At 31.7% G+C, this 25,016-nt stretch overlaps 3 protein-coding genes across 4 annotated transcripts; 2 read left to right on the top strand and 1 right to left on the bottom strand.

The window, feature by feature from the left end:
* The first annotated feature begins 1,448 nt into the window (after positions 1-1,448).
* LOC114282190 (P-loop containing nucleoside triphosphate hydrolases superfamily protein) lies at positions 1,449-11,552 on the top strand. The gene is made up of 9 exons (XM_028224833.2): positions 1,449-1,802; positions 1,885-2,067; positions 2,189-2,412; positions 2,853-2,911; positions 8,392-8,619; positions 9,472-9,601; positions 9,759-10,084; positions 10,640-10,784; positions 11,067-11,552. Exons 1-9 carry the CDS (start codon positions 1,790-1,792, stop codon positions 11,301-11,303), a joined length of 1,545 nt encoding a protein of 514 aa, XP_028080634.2. The 5' UTR covers positions 1,449-1,789; the 3' UTR covers positions 11,304-11,552.
* Positions 11,074-14,286, top strand: LOC114282189 (small ribosomal subunit protein uS19). Its single transcript, XM_028224832.2, has 4 exons — positions 11,074-12,561; positions 12,695-12,840; positions 12,954-13,011; positions 13,834-14,286. Exons 1-4 carry the CDS (start codon positions 12,559-12,561, stop codon positions 14,080-14,082), a joined length of 456 nt encoding a protein of 151 aa, XP_028080633.2. The 5' UTR covers positions 11,074-12,558; the 3' UTR covers positions 14,083-14,286.
* A 1,343-nt stretch (positions 14,287-15,629) lies between these two features.
* On the bottom strand, positions 15,630-22,549 carry CFM3A (CRM family member 3A). Of its 2 annotated transcripts, none has more exons than XM_028224831.2 (9): positions 21,400-22,549; positions 19,117-19,606; positions 18,909-19,039; positions 17,424-17,774; positions 17,143-17,299; positions 16,730-17,022; positions 16,457-16,516; positions 16,272-16,361; positions 15,630-16,173 (listed from the first exon to the last, which is right to left on the bottom strand). In XM_028224831.2, the coding sequence occupies exons 1-9, from the start codon at positions 22,339-22,341 to the stop codon at positions 15,931-15,933; spliced, it is 2,757 nt and encodes a 918-aa protein (XP_028080632.2). In that variant the 5' UTR covers positions 22,342-22,549; the 3' UTR covers positions 15,630-15,930. The 2 variants fall into 2 exon arrangements, with proteins under 2 accessions (XP_028080632.2, XP_082731749.1); XM_082875623.1 differs by having other exon boundaries at positions 16,272-16,355; positions 21,400-22,492.
* Positions 22,550-25,016: the final 2,467 nt, after the last annotated feature.

Genomic DNA, 25,016 nt, shown 5'->3' on the forward strand with positions numbered 1-25,016 from the left:
CAGATCTGTTTCTGATGTTTTATAATACATCCCTTGTGATTAACTTGTATTTTCAGATCTGATGTTGTTGATGTTGTTGTATATTCTGAGTTGTATTTTCTGATTTTTTCAACTTGTATTTTCTGAGTTGTATATTCTGAGTTGATGTTGTTGTATATTCTGAGTTGTATTTTCGGATGATGTTCTGAGTTGTATTTTCTGATTTTTTTTTTATCTTTAGCCGGGGAATGCTCGGGGTGGGGGAAACCCGATCCCCGTTGAGGGCGGGGTGGGGGCAGGGATAGGTTCCCCGTCGGGGATCGGGGCCGGGGCCGGGAGAAATTCTACCATCGGGGATCGGGGACGGGGAGTGCGATCCCTGGCCCCGCCTCGCCCCGCCCCGTTGCCATTCCTAGGCGGGACCCACTGCCACCTAATTAGTGGGAGCACTAATTAGTGCTCCCAAGCATTTTTCAAAAAAATAAACGAATCAAATTTATTTCTTTAAATAAAAAATTTTCAAAACACACCACACTGAATCATTCCCTTTTCCTTACACTCCTCCCTCTCCCTCACTGCACGCACATGTCACGGGTGACATCTCACTCTCTCTCTCTCTCTCTCTTCTAATAAAAAATTTAAAAAATTGTTTTAATCTTTTTTATTTTATTTTCATAATATATATATATATATAATTTTTAATATAAAATTTTAATTTTATAACATTGATATCATTGAAAATATACCTTTAAAATGAGACTAATATTAAACATATTCAATAAAAAATTAAAATAAATAAAAAATAATTATGATGTTTAGTTATGTTTTTAAATTATTATTTTTTAAATATAAAAATTAATTTGATGAAATAAATACACAAAAATCATATATTTTTTAAATTCTCAAAAACAATTTTCATTCCAAAAAAAAATCATATGAAAATAATAACTTTTAATTTAATTTTATTAACCAAACGAGTTTATAATTTTTTTTAAAGAAAATAAAAAATTTCAAAAATATAACTTTTAACTCGTGTTTTAAAGAAAATAAAAAATTTACATCTATGCACAAAAGTCATTATTTTCACATATTTTTTTTGGAATGAAAATTATTTTTGAGAATTTAAGAAATATATAATTTTTGTGTGTTTATTTTCATCAAAATAATTTTTATATTTAAAAAATAATACTTGGAAAGCATAACTAAACATAGTACTGTAATTACCTTTTATTTATTTTAAATTTTTATTAAATATATTTAATATTAGTCTTATTTTAAAAGTATATTTTCAATGATATTAATTTTATAAAAATTAAAATTATATATATATTATGAAAATAAAATGAAAAAGATTAAAATAAATAATTTATTTATTTTTTATTAAAATGTGATAGGGAAAGAGTATGTGTGATTTTTTTTTTTTTTTTGGTTAGAATGTGATATAGAGAGAGGGAGTGTGAGTTGTGAGTGTGTGTGTGCCAGTGACGGAGAGAGTGTGTGCGCGCGCTGTAACTTGTAAGTGTGTGTGTGTCACTGGATGTGTATTGTTTTTGTTTAAAGAAATAAATCTGAACCGTTTATTTCTTTATAAGTGATGTGGTTTTATCTGAACCGTCGCCGGAGGGAGAAGTTAGTGAGGATCCGGACTCTTCTTATGGGATAGCACTACACCATTTTTTAGACATATATAACAAAGTAGTTGACCCATATGAATCGAAATTCATTCTGTTCTCATCTGCAAATCCCAATTCCTCAAATCTAAGCATAGTTCAATTCCAAGTCTGGTGACTCTTCTCTGCATAACAAAACTATGCAACTCAAAGGTAATACTTTCTCTCTCTCTCTCTCTCTCTCTCATAGTAGCAGCAGCAACAGTAACAATATTCTCTCAAATTCTATCTTTAGATGGGCATATCCTTGCACACCTCCTGGCTGCAACCTCCATTGGAGTCATCTCTGCCATTGCGTTTCACTACTACCATCGACAAAAGCCCCCAAAACAGTTAGAAGATCAAACCGTAGTTCCATTGTTAGAGAGGAATGAGTCTGGCCGTGTTGCCAGACTTGAGAGATTCTCCAATTATGTTGGTAAAAAATCTATTCATCTCCATTCTTCTTTTTTTTTTTTTCATAATGTTTTTCTACTTTACAACAACTAAAATGTTTTATTGTTTTTGTTTTTTGGATTTTGGGGATGGGGATGGATCAGCTAGGCAGATAGGATTTGAAGATGGAAGTGGATGTCCCCAACTTTGCAAATTAGCATATGAGTACCTCAAAAAATCCAAAGAGTGTGAGAGTACTATCTATGAGTATTTTGCTGATGAGCCACATGTTGATGAGCTGTATGTGAAGTTGGTTGAGGAGTTTGATAGGTGCATCCTTGCCTACTTTGCATTTCATTGGAGCCAAGCTTCTCTCATGATCACTCAGGTATATACATATATATGTGTTTATAAATGTTTCAACATAAATGTTTGGTAGGTGAGATTCATTTTAAATTAGGTCCCACTATATGTGTATGTTTTTATAAATGTTTCAACAACAATATTAGGTAATTGGAAAATTTAATTAGAAAATTACTCAATTTTTTTTTTTTTTTTTTTTGATGATGGAGATTCATTTCAGGTTGGGCTTTCTGATGTTTGAATTGCTTATTTTTTTGTGTTTTTGCAAATGTTTCAACAGCAATGTTAGGTAATCAGAAAATTTAATTAGAAAATTATCCCAAAAAAATATTAATTGATTGAATTTCATTTCAGATTGAAGTTTCTGATGTTTCAATTGCTGAATTTTCATTTCTCCGTGAAAATCTTTCATTCATTCTCTTCTTCTTCTTCTTTTATTTTATTTTGGGGATGTGTGAATTGCAGGTGTTGAGTATTGATTCTGAAAAGAAAAAGTTGAAGGACCTTGTGCTGGCAGCTACAAGGTGACCTGTACTTATCTTGCCAACGCATCTGTTGTTTTTCATGAATAATGTTACTTGGAGAGACAACTAAATTATACAATAATTCAATACGCTTAAAAATATATATTTTAAAAATATTTAAAATTTAAAATACATAAATCAACGTCATTTTGACTACGACCCATATCACACCTAATTTAAATTTACAATATAAATTCACTTTTTGAATTATTTGTTAAGTGCATAATATTTCTGCTATAAATTATGTGTCCATTTGGAACTTTATTTTTTTAGTGGTGTGGTGTGTTGTTTGAAATGATTTTTTTAATTAAATAGATAATTGTAGAAGAAAAAATAATTAATTGATGTATATGATATCACCTTTTGACTTTTTTATTTTTTTAAAAAAAGAGTTAATTTTTTAAACTAAAAAATTGATTGCCAAACGGCCTGTAATAAAAAATTTATGGCACCTTTAATAATTATGTGGGGGAGGTCACGTGCTTAGTCATGTAAAAATAAAACGAAATTAATTGCTCAAGTAGACCTAGAATATTACAAAAAATTAATTATTTTAAGAACCAGAAGAAGATACACGTGATTAATTAAACAATTGAGGTGGTTTGCAATATTTTAGTAATTTTTAAAATTTTAGAAAGAGATATTTAAAAAATTAGTGAGATAATGTGATTAAAAAAAAATAAAGAGACAATAAATATGTTATTTTAAGAAATGCCAAACAACTTATTAAAATTATATTTTAGGGTACACCATTTTTTTTTGGAAACTAATACGTCAACGCTTACGAAATTAGTATCAATTATTAATGTTATTGCAATTGTCTCAACAATGATAGAGACCACTAATTTTGGAGCTCTAAAAAGACCACTAATGACATGGCACTCAATAAAAAAAGAAAAAAAATAAAACATCAAGGCCAAAACATCAAATCATTCCTGGTGGGACCCACTGCCACATCATTAGTGATAGCACTAATTAGTGCTCTCACTCATTTTCCCAATTGTCTTACTTTCGCTTTTAGGGAGAGATACACCTGTCTTACTTTTATCTGTATTGCTATCGTCTAATCTACTAATCAACAAAATAATCACCATCAACAAATACAGATATTTTCCTACTTAAAAAACAAATGAGTGGAGATATTTTATAATAAAAGCAATAAACCTGCATGGAGCATTTTTACTTACCACACTACTTGGTATAAGTTAAATAAATATATTTATTTAAAAAAATATACTTATTTAAGTCAGGTCTTGTTTGACAAGTGATTTATTTAGTCAAAAAATTAAAAAATTATTAAAAAAAATAAAAAAGCTAACAACTTATATAAAAAAGTCAAAGATTTTCTTTTCTCTCTACTTTTTGCACATCTTTTCGTAAAAAGTCATCCTAAACATATTAAGTTTTTTTAGCTCATATTTTAGTCAAATAACCAAAAAATTACTAAATTAACATATTCTCAAACAAGGCCCATATTTTTTTTTTTTTAGATAAGTGCATATCTTTTTATAAAAAGTTAAAAAGTATATTTAGGGGTTATTTGGGATGATCTAAATAAGCCTTTGTTTGGGAACTTGGTTTGGGGCTAAAATAGCCACAAAAAACAAAATAGGCTATTTTAGCCACAAAAAACAAAACATCAAATCCAACCCATAATCATTACAATCCTCTCTCACAAAAAAAGTCAAAAAAGCCAAAAAGCCAAAAAGCCCTTTCCAAACCAGGCTAAAATAGCCCAGGCTAAAATAGCCAAAAAGCCAAAAAGCCAAAATGCCAACCCACTTCCCAAACGGAGGCTAAGTGTATTTTTTATCTTTTTATGAAAAGATGTGTAACAGAGTAAAAAGGTGATGTGATGAAAAAAAGATAAAAAGATAGATAATCTCAAACAATCCAAAATCCAATTCTTTTCAAATTGAAAGAGACATCCCACCTCTTTATTAGATGCCAACTAACGAGGCTGTAACTTATTTGGACTCATTTTAGTGAATAAAATTATTTATTTTTTTATGTAAATTATTCAATTTGTATGCTTAGTTAAGTAAACTATTCATACATTAAAGTAACTTGATCGGATCGGATAGTATTAGGGGTTTTTTGGAGTGTCTTAAATAAGTGTACTTTTTGTCTTTTTAGACTAAAAAGTTGAGGTTGAAAATATGAATATTTGTGTTTACTTTTTGACTTTTTATAAAAAAATGTGTATTAAAAAATTATATAAATTAATGTGTAGGGAAAAATTAATATTAGGAGTTGTGCAGCCGTAATTGTTGACTTTTAGTGAATATTAATAACTTTTTAATTTTTTGAGTAACTTTTTAATTTTTTAATTTTTTTGAAACTTCCTAAACTTGACCTTAATAACGTAGTGTTCCCGATCATGTAGTACCAAGATTGTATTAATCACTTAATTATTCAAAAAAATTATTTTAAGATTACTCTAAAAAAGTTTGAAAATCTTGTCAAAGAGTAGCCCAAGTAGGCTTAAATTTATTTATGACGTACTCTGTCAGTGTCACATGAGACAATGAGTAATTGCTCGTTATTTATTTACAAAATATTGAAAATGAACCAGTCTGTAAACGATTCTGCAAGTTAACGAATGGTTTAAAATTAAAAGAATACAGTATACCCGTTAAATTAAAAAAAATCAATAATAAATTAAAATTGTTAAATTAAAAAAATCAATAATAAATTAAAATTTATAAATAGATATAAATTTTTTAATAAGCATATGATTTTAATATGGGTAAATTTAAAATGAGACATTGAGGTTTGACTAGGCATTGTTTGGGAAGGGCTAAAGTGACTATTTTAGCTATAAAAGACAAAATATGTTATTTTAGTCACAAAAAATAAAATATCACATCCAATTCATAATCATTAAACTCTTCTTTTACAAAAAATATCAAAAAATTCAAAAAATCTTTCTCAAATTAAATTTTTTAACCCAAATTAAAATAGTTAAAAAAAATTAAAAAATCAAAAAATTAAAAAATCTACCCATTTTTCAAACGGAGGCTAAATGGTTTAGTACTTCAGGATATGGTGAGAGAAGATAAAAGGTTCCCTCCGATTGAGCAATGACAATCTTTTTCTTAAGTGATATTATCTTTCTATTTTTTCTGCATAATTTTTTTATTTTTATTTTTATAAAAAGTTAAAAAATCAGTCATATACAAAACAAGCCTAACATACGATATCTTTTATAAAAATAAAAAATAAAAATCCAAAATGATACATAGAAAAAAAGTAAAGATAAATTACTAATAGATTCTAATAATTGGACTTAATTTTTATAAAGTTTTATTGAAAATAAATCTTAATAAAATCGTTGCTAAAAATAATTTTTTATGACAATTTTTTGTATTTGTCTCTAAAAATTGACAATTATCAACTTTTTTGTCACAATAAATTGGCGATAAAACTTATAATTGGTGACGTTTTTCTGTGATAAATTTTTTGAACTGTCGTTAAAAGTTAAAAATTAGTGATATTTTTTTAAACTGTCGCTAAAACTTATAATTAATGATATTTTTTGTGTCAATTTTTTTTAATTATCACTGAAAATTAACAATTAGTGATATTTTTTTATAGTAATTGATGAAAAATGTCATTAATTATCATAAGACGTGTTGAACTATAAGTCTACCTATTATGACCTACACGTAAGTTTCTTTAAAAAATACAATAATTACATTGCTCACGTAATGTTTCAGGTGTATTGTGATTGATAGAATGGGTAAGACTCACAATTTTGAATTGAATGATTGGGAATAAGAAGAGACATGAGGATTTGTAATTAGTCGGGACATGGTCACGTGGTACTCGTAGACCTAGGGTTGCAACTCGGACAGGTTCGAGTGGGTTAAGACGTTGTCCAAGCTCAATCCAAATTGTGCTGAGAACTGCCCAGGCTCACCTAAGCTTGAATTGTAACTCGAGATTGTTTGCCCAAATCCGACCAGAGTTAAACCTGAATTGCACTTAAATTTCAAGGTTTTTATTTAAATTTTTTTTTTATTTTTTAATGCAGCTAAGTTAATTAATTTGTTAAAATTAGACTATTTATATATATATATATATATATATATTTATAAAATCATTAATAATATAAAAACAAATCATTTATATAATGTAAGAGATATGCTGTTATGATAGTCTTTATAATTTATGAGTCAGAAAAAAAAGAGTAAAATTTTATATTGTGTTACTTATGTATATAATATATATTCAATATGATCTAATGATCTAAATTACTTTAATATCATCTAATAGTTAATTATTTATATGTATATTCAATATTATATATATATATATATATATATATAAAATTTGGGTTTGGTTTTGAATTGTTCAAATTGTTTAATATCTTTGTGTAAGGCCACCTAAATTTAATTCGGACTTTAAATTTTTGTTCATGGAAAAGTAGAGCGTACTTTTATGACATTCGTGTTATGAGCAGCTGATTGTCTCTTGTCTTTTCTTGGACTCCCAGGAAGGCTAATCGTGTGGCCCACTGGCTGGCCACAGCTCATCTCAATGGCTCCCACGCTTAGACTGGGTTAGGAACATACCTTTCGTTGTTAAGGTCCTCCTGGCCGCTGATGTTGCTTTGTAGCCTGCTGGCCTTATCAGTTCAAAAATAAAAAATAAAAAATAAAAAAATAGTTGGATTAATAAATTGGAGAGAAGTTTGATACTTTTAAATTATATTAGAAAGTGTATTTAAAATTTGTCATTACAGTTTATAGATCTGTAATTATAAATTTAATGTAGTTAAATAAAGTAATATAAAAATAATAATTATTAAAAAGGGGTAATATAAAAGTATAAAATCTATAATGTTGATGTCAAGAATCCTATTAGCTGTACATAATAATATTTTAATTTCACAAACTCAAGTTTTTAAACCTATTTTCCTATCTGTGTTATTTTGGGACTTTTGTGAAGTCATATTTTTATTACATTTTGAAAATTTGACCTCATTAAAATTGAGTCTTTCAAAACTCGATTTCAATTAATTTTTTTTTTTTTAAATTGTGTTTTGAAAGTACAATTTCAAATTTAAAACTGTTATGTTTTGAAAATAGGAAATAGTGAATCAGGTTGACTTTAAAGCATAAATTTACATCAATTTACATTTAGATTTTTTTTTTTAAATAAAAAGGATAAATTACTTTAACTTTTATTGAGATTCGAAGAAAACATATTAAGCCTTACAAGTTTGGCATAATTAAATTAAATTTTCTTAAATTTTAATTCATATATAACAATAATCTTCTTTCATCAATAATTCATTATTCACATCGATAAAAAAAATATTATTATCATTTATTTTTACACTCAAATATATATGTTACTTTATTTATTTATGCCTTTACGCAATTACCCTTTTTAAATGATCCAATTTGTAGTTATTAAAGAAACTGATTTTTATTTTTATTATTATTAATTTTTTTGGGGTTTGGGTTTGATAGGAAACGAAGGTTTGAGAGGGTAAGCAACGACCTGAAAGTGACAAAGGTGTTCTCGACACTGGTGGCGGAGATGAAAGCAATAGGTAGCATCGGATCAAATGGTGATTCATCAAAATGTACGGACGTGATGGTGCCTGTGGTCCACAGTAAGAGGAGTCCAGTGCTACTTCTGATGGGTGGTGGAATGGGAGCTGGAAAGAGCACTGTCCTCAAAGACATTCTCAAACAGTAATTCACATCACCAACCTTTTTATCCTCTAATTACATGAGCTAAAAGGTGATAATAATTTTAGGCCAAATTACAAATTTGTTTAAAATACGAATTGTTTCTTACAGTTTTGAAAATTACATCCCGTCCATTGAAGTTTTTAATTTCTTAATAAATAGTCTATTTTGTTAATAAATCATCAAGTCCATTAATAATTTTTAATAATGTAAGAAATTTATTTCAATTAATAATTCAAGTAATTTTATTATTGCATAGATGAGCAGTTAGAAATTTTATTTTTTCAATTAATTTTGTTAAATAAAAAATTCTGATAAGGGAATATTTGTAAGTTTCCAAACCATAAGGGACAATCCATATTTTAAACAAACTTCATGAGGTGTATTTGTAATTTATCCATGATTTTAATATTGCTTTAACTTTGGTTTAATTAATGCAAAATGTTTTGTTAAGGAGATTGAATACACCTAAATGTTTCAAGAATTTTAGACTAGAAATCCTACTTTAAAATTAAAAAAAAAAAAATCAAAAAATCCACTTGACAACAAAAACTAGTTAATTACTCCAAAAGACTTCTTTAGCAATTAGCAAATATAGCAAATATCATTTTATTTCCCTTGTCTATAGACTTGTATATTTTGATCCATCAGTTATTAAAAAAAAGAAGAAAAAAGAAAAAAAAGAGTAGTAGTAATACTCTCTTTTGGATGATGAAAGTGATTTGTTTATATAGTTAACAGAATCAAAATGTATGAGTTATAGGCTACGGATAAAGTGATATTTATTAATAATTGATAATTTTTTTAATGTAACGAACCCCTAAAATTTTGATTTAATAATGGGAAAATTGGCAGATCAATTTGGTCGGAGGCAGCAGGGAATGCAGTGGTGGTAGAGGCAGATGCTTTTAAAGAAACAGATGTCATTTACAGAGCCCTCAGTTCCAGGGGTCACCATGAGGACATGCTTCAAACTGCTGAACTAGTATTCCACTCTTTCTCAACTATTACTAGACACAAAAATTAATACAACCCATATTAATAAATTTACCACAAAAAAAAAAAAAAATCATTTATGTATAGTGTTTTTTATAGAGTTAATTCATGATTAATAACATATTACTTTGAAAATAATTGATCAGGTGCATCAATCATCAACAGATGCAGCATCATCGCTTCTGGTTACTGCACTCAACGAAGGGCTCGACGTGATCATGGATGGTACCCTGTCATGGGAGCCCTTCGTTGAGCAGACGATAACCATGGCTAGAAATGTTCACAAGTATCGGTACAGGATGGGAGTCGGTTACAAGGTTGCTGAAGATGGCAGCATTACTGAAAATTATTGGGAGATGGTAGGAGAAGAAGAGGAACAAGAGAAGCAAGAAGAAGCTGAGAGGAAGCCATATAGAATAGAATTGGTTGGAGTTGTTTGTGATGCTTATCTTGCTGTTGTTAGAGGCATCAGGTATGTTACCAATGTTAAAATGACTCGAACACCATGTTGGTTTTTCATTTTAGGACTAATTGCACCAATGATTATTAAAATATATATTTCATTACATTTTAGTTCTCAATTTTGTCAAATTTAGCTGTCAAACTATTTAAAAAGTTTTAGTGTTGACAATGAATAACTGCAGTGGGATATTTTTGAAAGTCCATGTATTCATTAGACGAGAATTAAAGACGCATAATTTCAATATATTAAAACACCCCAATTCTCGTTATTAATTTGGACATTGCCAAGATTGTGGACTATTTAAACTCACGTTTTATAGTTTGGGGAGCAAATTGACAAAACAAAATTAAAATAAATAAATCCATTGATGTAATTAGTCCATTTTACTTTTAATATATGACCCCATAAAAGTGTCCCCCCAAAAAAAGAAAGTGTGAACCAAGCCAAATTTGATTCTACATCATATATTTTATTTTTTGAACACTCTTCTGTATAGTTTTCAGCTTTTTCTTTTCCCTCTACTTTTTCATTTACATAATCCTGAAATTTGTGATTCCAAAACAGGAGAGCCATACATACAGGAAGGGCAGTGAGGGTAAAGCCACAATTGAAATCACACAAGAGATTTGCAAATGCATTTCCAAGATATTGCAGCCTTGTTGATAATGCAAAGCTTTACTGCACCAACGCTGTGGGAGGCCCACCCAAGGTAACACTGGATTCAATAATTCTTTGCAAGTCCATATCATTTTCATACCTTTTTCTTTCTTTCTTTTTCTTTTTTGTACAAAATAATTTTCCAAAAATTCGGAACACAATTTTTGTTGTTTTTTGAAGGTGGGTTGTTTTTATAACTTTTTTTCTTCTTGAAAACTGCTTTCGAAAACAATTGGCCAAACAAGTGTTTTTTGAAAAACGATTTTTTTTTTATTAATAATATTGTAAGTTGTAATAGTATAATTTACTGAATAAGATTGGTGTAAAAATGCAGTTGATAGCATGGAAAGATGGAGAGAACAATCTGCTGATTGAGCCGAATGAAATCAAATGTTTGAACACAGTAAGCAATTTAAACGATGATGCAGACTCCATCTACGAGCTTTATGCGCAACCAGACCTACACAAGCCCGGTTCAGTCTGGAAAGACATTGTTTTGGTACCTTCAAGAGCCAGCCTTCAAATGGAGCTTAAGACTGCCATTCAAAAAGTAGAAAATTTAAATAAATAAATAAATAAATAGTTTTTGCAAAACCATTGCAGATTGCTTCTTCAATAGAAAAGCAATACCAATTGTGCCAACTATACTTGTCTATGTTTTACTAATGTTGGGATTGTTTTGAGTTCTATTTTTGTGGGAATTCAAACACCAAGAGAATTGTAAAGATAGTATTTATTTTTCCAGCTTGAAATTGCTTACAACAATGTTTACCAGTTTTAATGATGGGGAATGTTAGAATAATTAAATTTGTGTATTAAATTTATTTGACATTTGACGTGCCACCTTATATGTCATTGATACAATGCATAGAGGATGACATCTATTACACCGATACAGTGATAACATGACAAATAATAAGTAAATTTAATAATAAAAAATTAATAATTATTGAATTTTTCTTTATTATGTAAAAGGTTCAGAATCATGACATGAAATCAGAGCATAGGTTCCCCAATAGATTGGTCCAAATGTTGGTTATGAATCATGAAAAATTTATCTTGAATTTTAATGAAAATTGAGTGTGTTGTAGATTTAAAATTAATTTAATGTGAGTCACACACCCATAATAACGATAGATCATTCACTCTGTTTGATTTGAAATTTTTAAAACCAGTTTTCCGAAATTTTAATTCGTATTTTTATTTTATTTTTTAGTGATTTTTTTTAACATGCTATTATTATTATTTTTACCTTTTAAATTTATTTAATCTAAATATACTTAAAAAGTACAAATTTTGAGAAATTTTTTTTAAAAAAATTCATTGAACACAACAAAATATGAAAATGTACTGAATTTTTGTATTTTTTTAATTTAAAAAAAAATTGCACAAATTTTATACTTTTAAGTGTATTTAGATTAAGTGAATTTAAACAGTAAAAAAATTAATTAAAATATAAAAAATCCAATAAAAGAATACAAATTAAAAAATTAAAAATTTATTTTTGAAAACTCCAAACTAACGTAATTAATTTTTTTTAAAATTTTTTTGTAAATCAGATTTAGATTTTTTTTTTTATTATGAGTTGCCAAGGCAAAGTCACACTATTCAGACCGGGCCCAAACTTCATTAGAATCGCGACACAAAGTTCGGTCGGACCAAAAGCCCAATTTAACTTCGCAAATATGGGCTAGCTAGGCTAATGTTTTGCTGGGCTTAGATCCACTGAGTTTCACCCACATATATATACACAAACCTCCTCAGAAGCCCTAGCCGCGTCTCATCGTTCCTCTTCAGATTAGGGTTTGGCGATTCTTTCTCCAGCCATGGTGAGTTCTCATCTCCAATTCACACACTCTCTCTCTCTCTACCTAACTCCATTCATCAATTTTCAATCTTTCTCTCTCTACACATGTCTGTATACGTATAACTGTATGTTGTATTGGTGCATGTGTTTGTTAGGCGGATGTTGAAATGGAGATAGCAGCAGGACAACCGAAGAAGAGGACTTTCAAGAAGTTCAGTTTCAGGGGCGTCGATTTGGACGCTTTGCTCGATATGTCCACAGATGAGCTTGTTAAGCTCTTTACCGCTCGAGCTCGCAGAAGGTGATTTACATTTGTATGTATGTATGTTTTGTGTTGTATGTATAGTTTTTGTTGCATTGGTAGTTGCTTTGATTCATTTTTTATTTTTTATTTTTTGTGTTTGGATAATTTAGGTTTCAGAGAGGTCTGAAGAGGAAGCCCATGGCCTTGATCAAGAAACTCCGCAAAGCGGTAATGATTTGTTATGTTACTTTGATTTGATTTGTACTTGGATGTTGTAATTTTGACCTGAAATCTGTCGTTTGAGTATGTGATTGTGATTGTGATTGTGATTGTGATTGTGATTGTGATTGTGATTGTGATTGTGATTGTGATTGTGATTGTGATTGTTTTGTTCTAGGTATAGGTCTCTTTTTGATTTGGTAGTAAGTTTTAGATTAATGCTTGAGGCCTCGAAATTCTTTTTTTTTTTTTTTTGCTGTGTGTTGGTTTTTTTTTATCTTTCAGCGCATTGGCTTGATATGAAATGCATAGATACTATCCCTCCATTCTTTTTTTCCATGATTCTCCTGAATGCTTGTTTCACACTACGGCTTGTGTTATTTCAATACGTGGCGAGATGAATGCTTCTGTTGTTGTCAAAAGCTTGGATATTTCGGTGGCTGCATTCTTTAGGTATTGTGGATGTCTGTCATTCTGTGGACCATTGTGAATCTGTGGTGGACATTACACTTTATTCAGAAATAATTAAATAATTAAGTGGAATTGTTTCTGGTTTTGGGGTTTTACTTCTTGGTGGTCTGAGATATTGAGTAGTTTACTTCTGTCTTAAATATATGTATGATCTTTCTATTAGCTGGTGTCTCAGATGAAATTGAAAGGTGCACTCTGCAGCCTAGTGATTAGTTATTGCGACGCTTGGACTTTCATTTTGTTTTTTATTTTCAATTATTATTTACCAAGAAAAATTGAAGTTAGATGTGAACTACTTGTTATTTACCAATAATAAAGTCATTAATCTTGGATATGATTTGTTTTGATGTTTTAAATTAGAAACGGGAGGCTCCTCCTGGTGAGAAGCCAGATCTTGTCAAAACTCACTTGCGCAATATGATCATCGTGCCCGAGATGATTGGAAGCGTTATTGGTGTGTACAACGGCAAGACCTTCAATCAAATTGAGATCAAGCCTGAAATGATTGGTCATTATCTAGCTGAATTCTCAATCTCATACAAGCCAGTCAAGCATGGAAGACCTGGTATTGGTGCCACACACTCCTCAAGGTTTATTCCTCTGAAGTGAAGCATCTCTCGGCCATCTAGTTATAAAAGCCCATTTCATTTTCAAGTGATAGCTATGTTATTCAAATTTTGCTTGTCACTATTAGTAACTTAAGTATGTGGCTGGATTTTTATTTAGACCTAAGTCTTTAACAATTTTTAGTTTGAGTTTGTTACTGTGGTTTTGACAGAAGCTTAATTGGATTATTTTTGAGATTTCATTAAAGAGTTTTGTTGAGATTTTAAAGTGCAGAGGCAGTTGTTTTTTGTTTGATTCTTAGCTTCTGTTTGGGAAGTGGGTTGACTTTTTGACTTTTTGGTTTTTTTGGCTATTTTAGCCTGAGCTAAAAAGTTTGGTTTGGGAAGGGCTTTTTGACTTTTTGGCTTTTTTGACTTTTTTTGTGAGAGAAGAATGTAATGATTATGGGTTGGATGTGATGTTTTGTTTTTTATAGTTAAAATAGTCTATTTTATTTTTTGTGACTAAAATAGCCAAAAAAAACCCGGAAAAGCCCTTCCCAAACAGATCCGAAGTCTTGATCTATCTTTATCCTGTACGTTTCTCTTGGATCCTAATTTTGCATTTTCTATAATTTTGAGGTAATTATATAAAAATTTTATTTAATAATGACAGATTTAATGGGGTTATGAATAATGTGTAATTACCATATTTTTCCCCCCATGTAAAAGGTAAATCTAACTTTTTTTTTTTTTTTTTTTTTTGGGGGGGATGAAATTACTACCAATTTATCCCCAACCCATTTTTCTCAACAATTATAATGCAATGACAATAATAATTTTCATTAAATTTAGTTTTGAAATTTCAAAAAATTTCCCACGCAACCCATTTATATAAATAAATTCATATGCCAAAACGTTCATAACAAATAAGTTTCCCATAATCTATTATTTATTTTTTGTTGTAATATGTATACATGCAAGTCATTCACGAAAAACATTAAATAAATCCATATTATCACAGACATGCTAACCAAATCAAGACAATATGTTTGATTAGTCCATATGCAGGTGTTTGTGCTTTCATACAATTCTCAAACCGGGAGTCTCGTGTTAGAAGTTCTCAATATTTACTTTGGTTCCTATCAAGGCGTTCATGCCAATTTTTGGGCTTTTTTTTTTTTTTTTTTGTGTCAAACCTATGAGTTTAAAAATTGCAGGTTTCACCAAAATCTAGAACAAGGAGTTCTGCTTGCTTAAGTGTTCATGCCAGTTTGTAATGCAAGCTATCACTCAATTTTCAATTGAGAAGCCAATATTTAACCCTTAAATTTCTACAACTTATTTTAATTCCAAGGTGCTTGCATTTATTCTCAAGCATTTTAATAAATCACCGATATTTTTCACATCCAACTCACAATGGTGATGAGTCCCACACAATTGTGACCAGGATTAAAATTACGAGACTTGATGTGGTTTCATGTAGAGACTCATATTATGAATAGTGGGTGGCAACATCACTAACATAATTTTTTTTTTTTGAGGACCACTAACATAAATTAAATGACACTAGATAAGTCCATAATGATACAATTGCAACAGCTGGGTGTACATCAATCCTGCTCAAATTAACTACTCTGTATGCATCAAATAATTCAACCTTCAGAAGGGTCTCAAGCGTAGAGAAGTGTGAGTATGCAAAACCAAGTGCTTTGAAGCATGGAAAGAGGACCAGACCAAACACAAAACTAGACATGCAGTGATCCTCTGAACTTTGCTTGAAATTAACAAGCCATATTTGTACAAAATTTAGGACCGGCTATTACAAGGGAAGCAAGTATCACATGATTTATTTGTGCATATAAACCCTTTGATGTCTCACAATAATTCCTTCAATTTTTTTTTTTTCTTTTCATATTCTTCTTTCAATAAGCTCAACCACTGTATCATTTTCCTCCATTTCATCAACTCTTATACTTGACTCATCAGCAACTGCATATGGCTTATGATTTCCAGGCTCTTCTGACTCCTGATCTTGGAAATCATAGGGAAAATTTGTTTCCAAGTGGTGATTGTGAACTGGGTGATCATCGATTTCATCTTCACCATCATTGTAAGTGTCAGAAGTGTCGAGGTATGCCTCGTCCTCTTCATCCTAAAAAACAAAGAAAAATAAAATAAAATAAAACTGCAAAATTACAAATCAATTATCTGCTTTAACAAGCAAAATGGAATACTGGAAAGGATATTGACCTCACTGTCTTCATCTTCTGTAGGATAAGCAGAATCTAGTTTGTCATAAAGCTCGTCATCTCCAGAGCCTCTTATGAAATCCATCTGTTCCTAAAATTGAAAAGCACAAGAGACAGTTGAGTGAAAAAGATAAATGAAATCTTTAATCCAATCAGCCAATCTAAAGGAGGTAAGGGAGGTAGTACAATTTCAGATCTTAGCTGCCCTGCTCGTGTTTCAAGAGTTGAAATGTGATTAAGGAGAGCCTGTTAGTCAAGAAAATGTAACACAAGTTAAAGACTGTAAAAGCTTTATAAATTTAGCACATGGATGGGATAAAATTAATTTGTAAAATGTTTGGTTAGGATGGCATAAATGATTTTTCTTTTATTTTCTTATTTTTTATTTTTGGGAAGTGATAGATCTGACAAGGAAATAGGCTTATTTTTTATCAATGATATACAAATTTTAAGAAATACCTCGCGCCTTTGGAGCTCAATTGAACGTGCCAAGGCCTTCCGTTTTGTCAAAAGATTTTTTGGCCTCAGTGCAGATGGGCGATGATAGTCCTTTCCCCGGAACACAATTATGGCATACCCCTTGGACACTTTGTCTACTGAGACCAAAACACCTCCACTCTCAGATTCAAGAGAAAGTGCAACATTTTTGACCTGGTCAAAGCTCTTAGCCTTTACGATGATCTTAACCAATTCTCGGTATTTCCAATGCAAGTGCATGTTCTCCACGGTACCATCAAAAACTCCACGTCTACCTGAATAAACAATGCCTCAACTTAATATTTCACAACCTCATAGAAAAAGAATAACAAATATCATATCTGGGAAGCTTCATTTTTTATTTAATTAATTTTTTTTTTTAAATTTTTTTTTACCAAGAAGCAAGAAAGCTTTCATCCTCAAACCAAGCTTGCGGAACATAAACCTCTCCTCGTCAGTTATGCTATCTGGGTCTGCTGGGCAATCTGCTGGTGCTAAAGACTCTTCTACCTTAGATAAGGTCCTTTCCGCTTTCATGAGCTTTCGCTCAGCCTGTTAGAGAATTGATCTAAAGATTCAGACAAACAGAGATATGAAATTGAACTGTCTTTAACTGTGACAACTCCTAGCAAGCAGGCTACATTCTTAGTACAAACCAAAATTTTGAGGAACTTACAAAAGCAAGCTTGCGCTCGAGCTTTCTAACAAGATCGGCATGCCTTAACACCTCTGCTTCTTTCATCACTTTTGCCTTGTCATGATCATCTAGCCTTTTTCCCCACCGAGCATTGGCATCCAATGTTTCCTCAAGTGTACCAGTAGTTCTAGATTCACCATTTATTTCAACATTTGGCATAACCAACGCTGAAGCTTTCAACCGTGCTTGCTCCTCTTCATCTTGCAGGGTCTTTGCCAATCTCTCTTTTTCTAGTAATGCTTCCGCTACCTCTGGTGACAAAAAATTCTTTCCCCTATAGAACACTAAGAAATCCTTGTTTCTTGAGAGAAGCACACTCCCTGTCAATTTCTGCATCCAGTAAATAAGATTATTATCCAAATGTTAAACATGTATCCCACAACATATGCCCAATCAGGTAATCATAAATTTTACATTAAACATATGCATGCAAGCTTTAACTCTCTATTAATCTAAAACAAATTTAGTTGGGCATTTTACTCTGTTTGGTTTAATTATATACATACATGCACAAATATATACACTCATGCATGGCTGTAAAGTTATGATATGTTTTCCACACACCTATTCTCAGCTACATATAAGATAGGCATGTCCAACTAAGAAAAGCAGGAAAAATTCCTTTACCAACTACATTTTCTTTTTTCTTTTTGATCAACAAAGCTCAATGGCTAGTCGTTAGATTAGCACTTAGGGGGAGTTGAACCTCCAACCTCTCCTTGCAAGCACTCATGTATTGTCTTCATGCCACAAGCCTTGGCCAACACTACATTTTCTTAGACATGTCACTCGTTTGCATCCTTGCTGCGTATATCAGAAGCGTGTACAGATTTATAAGAGAAAACTTCATTTATCCCTTGTGGCAGTAACTAATACAGCTATATTTCCAGCAGAGATTATTTATTTATCAACGAACAGCTCCATTAGTAAATTTGAAAAATGGGAAGACACAAAATACAAAACGGTATAATGGTGTGACATTGTGTAAAAGATGACCACCTTAACATCAGTTGTGGGCAATTGCAAAAACAAAGTTTTACATGCCTATCTTTCCCTGTAGCAGTCAAATTGTATTTATAGAAAATTGCACTTACGGATTTGGGATAAATGTACCAAGTAGAAAGCTAATATCGACAAGTAATTTAAGGATACCGAAAGCTAGATTTTGTTCTCACAAATTACAACGTTAAATATAGACATTGGGCTGCCATTTGCACCCCAAAAAAAAAAAAAAAAAACGCTAACCCTCAAGTTTAAAAAGCTGAACATGTCAGTTTTGGAGATTTCTGAATAGATTGAATGAAATTAAAATAACCAACTGCACAATGACAGATAATTAAGACAGTAGTAATTAATTGTGAGAATAGGTGAAATAAGTTGGAGGGTTCGCTAAGTACTGAGATCAAGAAAAAGTTTTGTTTCCTTCAAAATTTACTGCTCATACAACCAAGTATATCTTACTACCTTGATATCTTCAGCCATTCTCTCGCTTGTGGTTAGCTGTACACCACGTTTCAGTGCAATCTTTGCAATTGAACTTCTTTCCCAAAACTTGATCATGGCAACAGCCAAACCTTGGTGCTGCCTGCTTCTACCTGGATATGCATAATTTCATAACACAATCAAGATATAAGAACTTGAAAATTGAGTGTTAATCATGAAACGGGAATACCTAAAGCAAAATGCGGAGGAAGAACTCTGGCAAGCCTTCTCAAAGCTGTTGCCTCCTTTCCTGAAAGTGTAGCTCTCACCCCATAAGGAAGAACTCTGAAGGGAGGTTGGTACCCAGGAACAATACCGGGAAGTAAATCTGCATCTACAGGTAACAAATCACCTCCAGGCCAATCTGTGTATCTAGGCCCCAAACTATCTAACAGTTCATCAATTTCATCTTCATACTTCACTTCCTGTGATGATTCTGTGTCTTTTTTCTCCTCAAGAGCACTTCCTGAGTCTCCTTGAGGTGTATGCGCATCATTAACAGAACTATGCTCTGAATAATTTATACTTTTAGCAGTAGCCATTGATAAAGAATTTTGCGAAATCTCATTTCTTTTATGTATCTTCTTGTTTGCTCGCTCTGAGGGAGCCTCGTAGCTCACACCTCTATATAAAGAAACAGAAGTGCCAGACCTCCAAATCACCAACCCACCAGTTTTTCTCTGAAAGCGATCGAAAATGTGGCATCAAATGGATTGGAAACAACTATCTATTGAGATATATCACATGCCACAACTGGAAAACGTGGCATCAGATGGATTGGAAATAACTATCTATTGAGATATATTACATGCCATAACTTTCATTGTTATACTATTCTAAGAAACTCAGATTCTTCTGAAATTAAGACAGCAAATTTAAGATGAATTACTGAACTGTCATTAGTTTGTGTGTGTAATACAGTGAAGAACTGATACAAGAAAGAAGAAAACAGAATAGTCATTCAGAAAGGAGCTCAGCTAGGCACAGGGGTGGAGGGAGGGTTGGCCCTGCCCCCGCGCTTCTACAAAACCTTTTACATATATGTATTAGGCATATGAAGTTTACATACAACTCTATAATTCTTTTGACTTTGTCCCATTTTTTCTGTTTTCTCTCTTTAGTCTTTTCTTCTTTTATTCAAGGGAAAACCCATGATACACACTCCCTTACCAAGTGATGATTTTTTGTGGTGTTAGTAACAAATCATTTTTCATATAAGAAAGATTCAGTTACAAACCATTGTGGCTATGTTATGAACATTAAAATATTTCGAATTATTGTGGTGAAAAAAGTTATGACTCATTGTAATTTTGTTACAAGTCATTGTGGTGTAGTTACGAAAGGGCATATGGTATCTATCTTTTAAGTGTGTGTGTGTACTATAATTTTACCATCCACTTAACTCTATCCCTCTTTCACTCATTACTATAAGACAACTTCAAAAATCTATGTACACAATGCAATTTGTAATTCATTACCATTTATGTACTAGGTGAATTATGTGATATTACTAAGGAAAAAGATCGGGGCCTCGAATTTGAGACCTCAAATGTGGCTCGAATTGGTTTTTTTTTTTTTTTTCTTTTTCTTTGAAACTGTGTTGGTTTGGTTGTTTTTATTATTATTATTTTTATTTATTTGTTGGGTTATGTTAGTTTGGTTGTTTTATTTATTTATTTATTTATTTATTTGTTGGGCTGTTGTATTTTTTTTTTTTTTTTTTTTTTTAAGGATGGTTATGTGTAGGGGTGGGTTTAGAGTTTAGGACTTAAGGTTTAGGTTTTTATTTCTTCCGAGTCTTTCTGATTTGAAATAAAAATATAGTAAAGACTCGTACAAAACTATATGGAATTAACAAATTTTAGCCAGCAGTCTAACTGATCAGTCAATTTATCACCCAATTAGTCTAACCCAACTCACTAATATTATTATTATCAAGCCACATAGGCTAAATTGCTGTTGTTGTTGTTGTTTTTTTTTTTTTTTTTTTTTTTTCCTATTTGTTGGGCTATGTTGGTTTGATTTTTTTTTATTACGATTTAGGTTTTAGGGTATACATAAAAACCCTTCCAAAAAAAAAAAACAAAAATCAACTTTTCGAGGCAAATTCGCGCCTCTCTTTTGAGGCCTTTAGCACGGTTGTATTACTAATTTGCATTTTTTAGTGATAAGTTGTTGAAGTTCAAGTTTCGGGAACAAATTTAGAGTGTTATCATTATTTGCTAGTTTGTCAGTAATAGTGATGTGTTAATTTAATCATTATGTAAGTTGTTTAAACTTGTCTTAACCTGATCACTTGAACCTATCCAATGCTAAGCACCCAATATGGGTTTCAAGAATGGGTTTTTCGATACACATCGGATGCAGCTAGATATTAAAATAATAACCTAATTCTTGGACATCATTAAAAAAAAAAAAAAAAAAGAGGAAAAATTGGAAAACAGAGTTGCAACTAGTTTCAAAAGAAGCTAACCTCCAATATCTCATGCATCCGCTTCATATTAAGTGCAGGCGCACCCTCGATTTTCAATCTCACAACCTCAGATGATTTCCACTTCTCATGAATCAAATCCACAATTGCTTGAGTGACACCAGCACCGCCAATCCTTGTCTTGTTCTTTATCCGAAGAGCTAAATTCTTCAGCCTCCTCAACTCTGATTCCGGAAGAGTCAATTCAGCTAAACAAGTCCTACTCTTTTGCCTCACAGAATTCCTCTTCTCCTCTTCCTTGTCCACTGGCTTCTCCCAAGGAAACCTCACCTCCCCATTACTTCCAAACACATTTTCCACCCCCAACGGCGATTCTGCTGAAAACCCACCTCTTGGATTTGGCAACATACCTTCCTCAACATAAAATATATCCTCAACAGACCCTTTTTCAATCACTCTCTCCCCCTCCTCATTCTTCTCATTCACATCATCCATGTACCCAAATTTCTTCAATTTCTCCACAATCTTCTCCATTGTACTACCACCACCACCACCATCACCACCACTAGAAGAACTAATTTTTATGGAACCTAAATTTGAAGAATTGCCACTATTTCTATAATTCAATACCGCCCTAGGCGGTTTGGGCCGAGTATCATTCCATTTATCTAACCAACTACTACTAGAAGAATTTGAATTAGCCTTTGATTGAGAAATGGGTGTTTCATCAGAAAAACCCCACCTGAGATCCTTGTTTCTGATCAGAAAATTGGATTTTCCTTGTGGGTTTCTTTGTGAGAGTGAGTCTGAGCTTTGAGCCTTGTTTGTGGCACAGAAATTTTGATTCTTGAAAGGAGTGGAAGAACCGTACCTGAAGAATTGCAAGCGCGTGGTGACATGGAGCTTGGAAACTGAGCTCTGGAACGAGTCTAGGAGGGTAGTTGTTGTTGTTGGGTAGAATTGAAGGCTGGGCACAAGTGTCATTGGAGTCTATATTGTATCAATAGGTATATACATATATATATATATATATAGAGAGAGAGAGAGAGAGAGAGAGTGTTGAAAACTAAGAATTTGAAGCAAACGCAACTGAAGAAACTGCAAGAATTTGAAGCCCTGTGCTGCGCTTATTCAGATTATTATCCTCTCTGTTCTCTCGCTATATGGTGCGCATTATATCTTGATAACGTAGACAAATACTAGGATGCGCGTATATGCGTAATATACACCGGGGAAGATTTTTGGAAAAATTGCAAATCAGTAGTATCTTTATTAAAATATTTGTAAATTCATAAAAAAGTTTAGAGGAGATTACAAACAAAATTTTAGAGTTTGATATTTGTAATAAAATAATTTTTTTTAATTATTAATCTTAATAATTTAAATTTTAATGTTTTGGTTTTATTTAATTTAAATTATTTATCTATTTTAGTTAAGTAAAAATGATAAAACAATAGTAGTTTAGTTATTGAACTCAATAAAAAATTAAGTAAAATTAATAAAATAAGAGTATTTTAGTCATTAAACTCAATGTAGACGTACATAAAATATTTAAATATTATTTTTTTATTGAATTTCATGACTAAAATATTATTTTATCATTTATTTTACTTAACTAAAATAAATAGATGATTTAAGGGTAAAGCACCAATAAATCCCAAATTTAAGCCTTGTTAATCATTTAGTCCTGACTTTTATCTATTAGATCCAAAAGTCTCATTTAAATGTTAATGACATATTTGTACAATGCTAAAGCGCGTGTTGACCAAAAAATCAGGGTGTATGGGATTTTTACTAATATGGAATTTACATTTGTATCCAAAATGGCTTAAAGAGTTTTGTGGTTTCCCTCCATTCCGATCAAACCGGTGTGGACGAAGATGGAAGGTTCTTTGTTTGCAATGTTGGGTTGAGGAAATTTTGCCAATTTGTTCAGCAATCGGTTTTGGTAACGTTGGATAGTGTGTTTCAATTGACCCAATTTTTAACATTAGGGTTCATCAAAAACCCTAGAAATACGAAACCCCTTTCCTTGAAGTGTGCTGCCGGTGTTGTTTTGTTGTTACACTAAGTCGATTGACGTTGCAGTTAACATCGACGGAGTCTTGTTGGCTTGTTTGCATCCTGATTTCCACATTGGTTGATGACTGTGTTGGTGAAAAATGACGCCAGGTATTTGTTTGTGATGTTGTTTTGCAATGTGGTGTACTGTGTAGGTGTGAGTGGGTAACATTAGCTTATTTGTGTTGTATACTGGTATTGCTGTAATGTTGAATACTCTGTTTGGCATGTTGCTCTATGGTAATCGTAGTGTTGGCTTGTAATTTTTTCCTAATTGATGTCGTGTAGTGTACCCTGTTTTTTTGTGGTTACATTAATATAAGAGTTATGTTGGAGTCCTAATGTTCACGTTGATGCCCGTTTCATCCACATTTTGTGTGTGTCATTTTGTGCAATGTCAGTTGCATACATGGTGTTGGGTGTGTTGTGTAATTGAAATATGGAGACAAGACCCTTGTTGGTTGGAGGATGGTGTTTGGAAATGGAGTGTACACATAATGAAAACAATGTCACATATAGTGAAACATTGTGGTTAACCATGGTTGTGAGTTGCGATGTCCCTATCGTTTATTGCGTTGGTTTGGTCATTGTGTATCTGGTTTTTTGAGTTTGTTTATGGTGTTAATGACATTGACTGTTGGGTACGATGTTGGTAGATAATGTTTGCATTCGTTAACGTCTGTAAATGTATATTTTTTGCATGCTAACACATGGGGTTATTATAACTTTTTAAATGATATGCTTGCATCATGAACGTAGTGTGTAGTGATAATGAAGTCAATGTAACATAAAGCGTAACACTGTGCGTGCCCGTTTGTGAAGTACAATTTCGCTAGTATGTAATTCGTATGTTTGGTCGTTGTGTTTGAGAACATTTGGGTCCTCTCTCATTAGGTGAGGTTGTTTATGTTGTTTGAATAAAATGTTAATGACTACAAATGTTGAGTAATGTTCTGATTCTAACATCCATACATGTGTTCTTCTTACATGCATAGTATTTGGTTTGGTGTGTTGTCAATGTGTGTGTTGGTGTGTTGTCAGCTAGCTCCTATTTTGTTTATGCTTGGATTGATATGTTGTTGTGACAATTATTGTAGGCAATGCAGGATGGCAGTGCTCGAAACAGAAATTAGGTGCACGGATACTTTGTTCAAATGTATTAGTCTAAACATCAATGGACGGACTGAAGCCAACTATTTTACATGGGGCAATGGTGAAAATGTTCCTGAACGACCCAAAAAGAGGCCTGTGTGCGAGAAACACATAGGATGTTTGTTTGACCCCAAATCTCACTCCCCCCACTTAGCTGACATGAATTTTGTTTTTTATTTTTGCGAACCGTAACTTTATTTTTGATATGGATGAATGTTATGTTGGGTTGTGTTTTGGAAATTTTTTTTGTGGTTTAATTAGTTGAACATTAACTATGTTCCCGACAGATGCCATCATGTTCTGCCGAACAAAATCACGCTAAATTGCGAGGTAATAAAAAAAATTGTTAACGGTATATGACCGTATTCGAATAAATGTCTTCCAGGGCCAAAAGGTAACAATGTTATTGCCCTTTTATTTGAATGCATATTGACAAAAAAGTTTGC

This window comes from Camellia sinensis, chromosome 6, assembly GCF_055761805.1.
Source record: "Camellia sinensis isolate YWXY chromosome 6, ASM5576180v1, whole genome shotgun sequence".
Taxonomy (NCBI): Eukaryota; Viridiplantae; Streptophyta; class Magnoliopsida; order Ericales; family Theaceae; genus Camellia; species Camellia sinensis.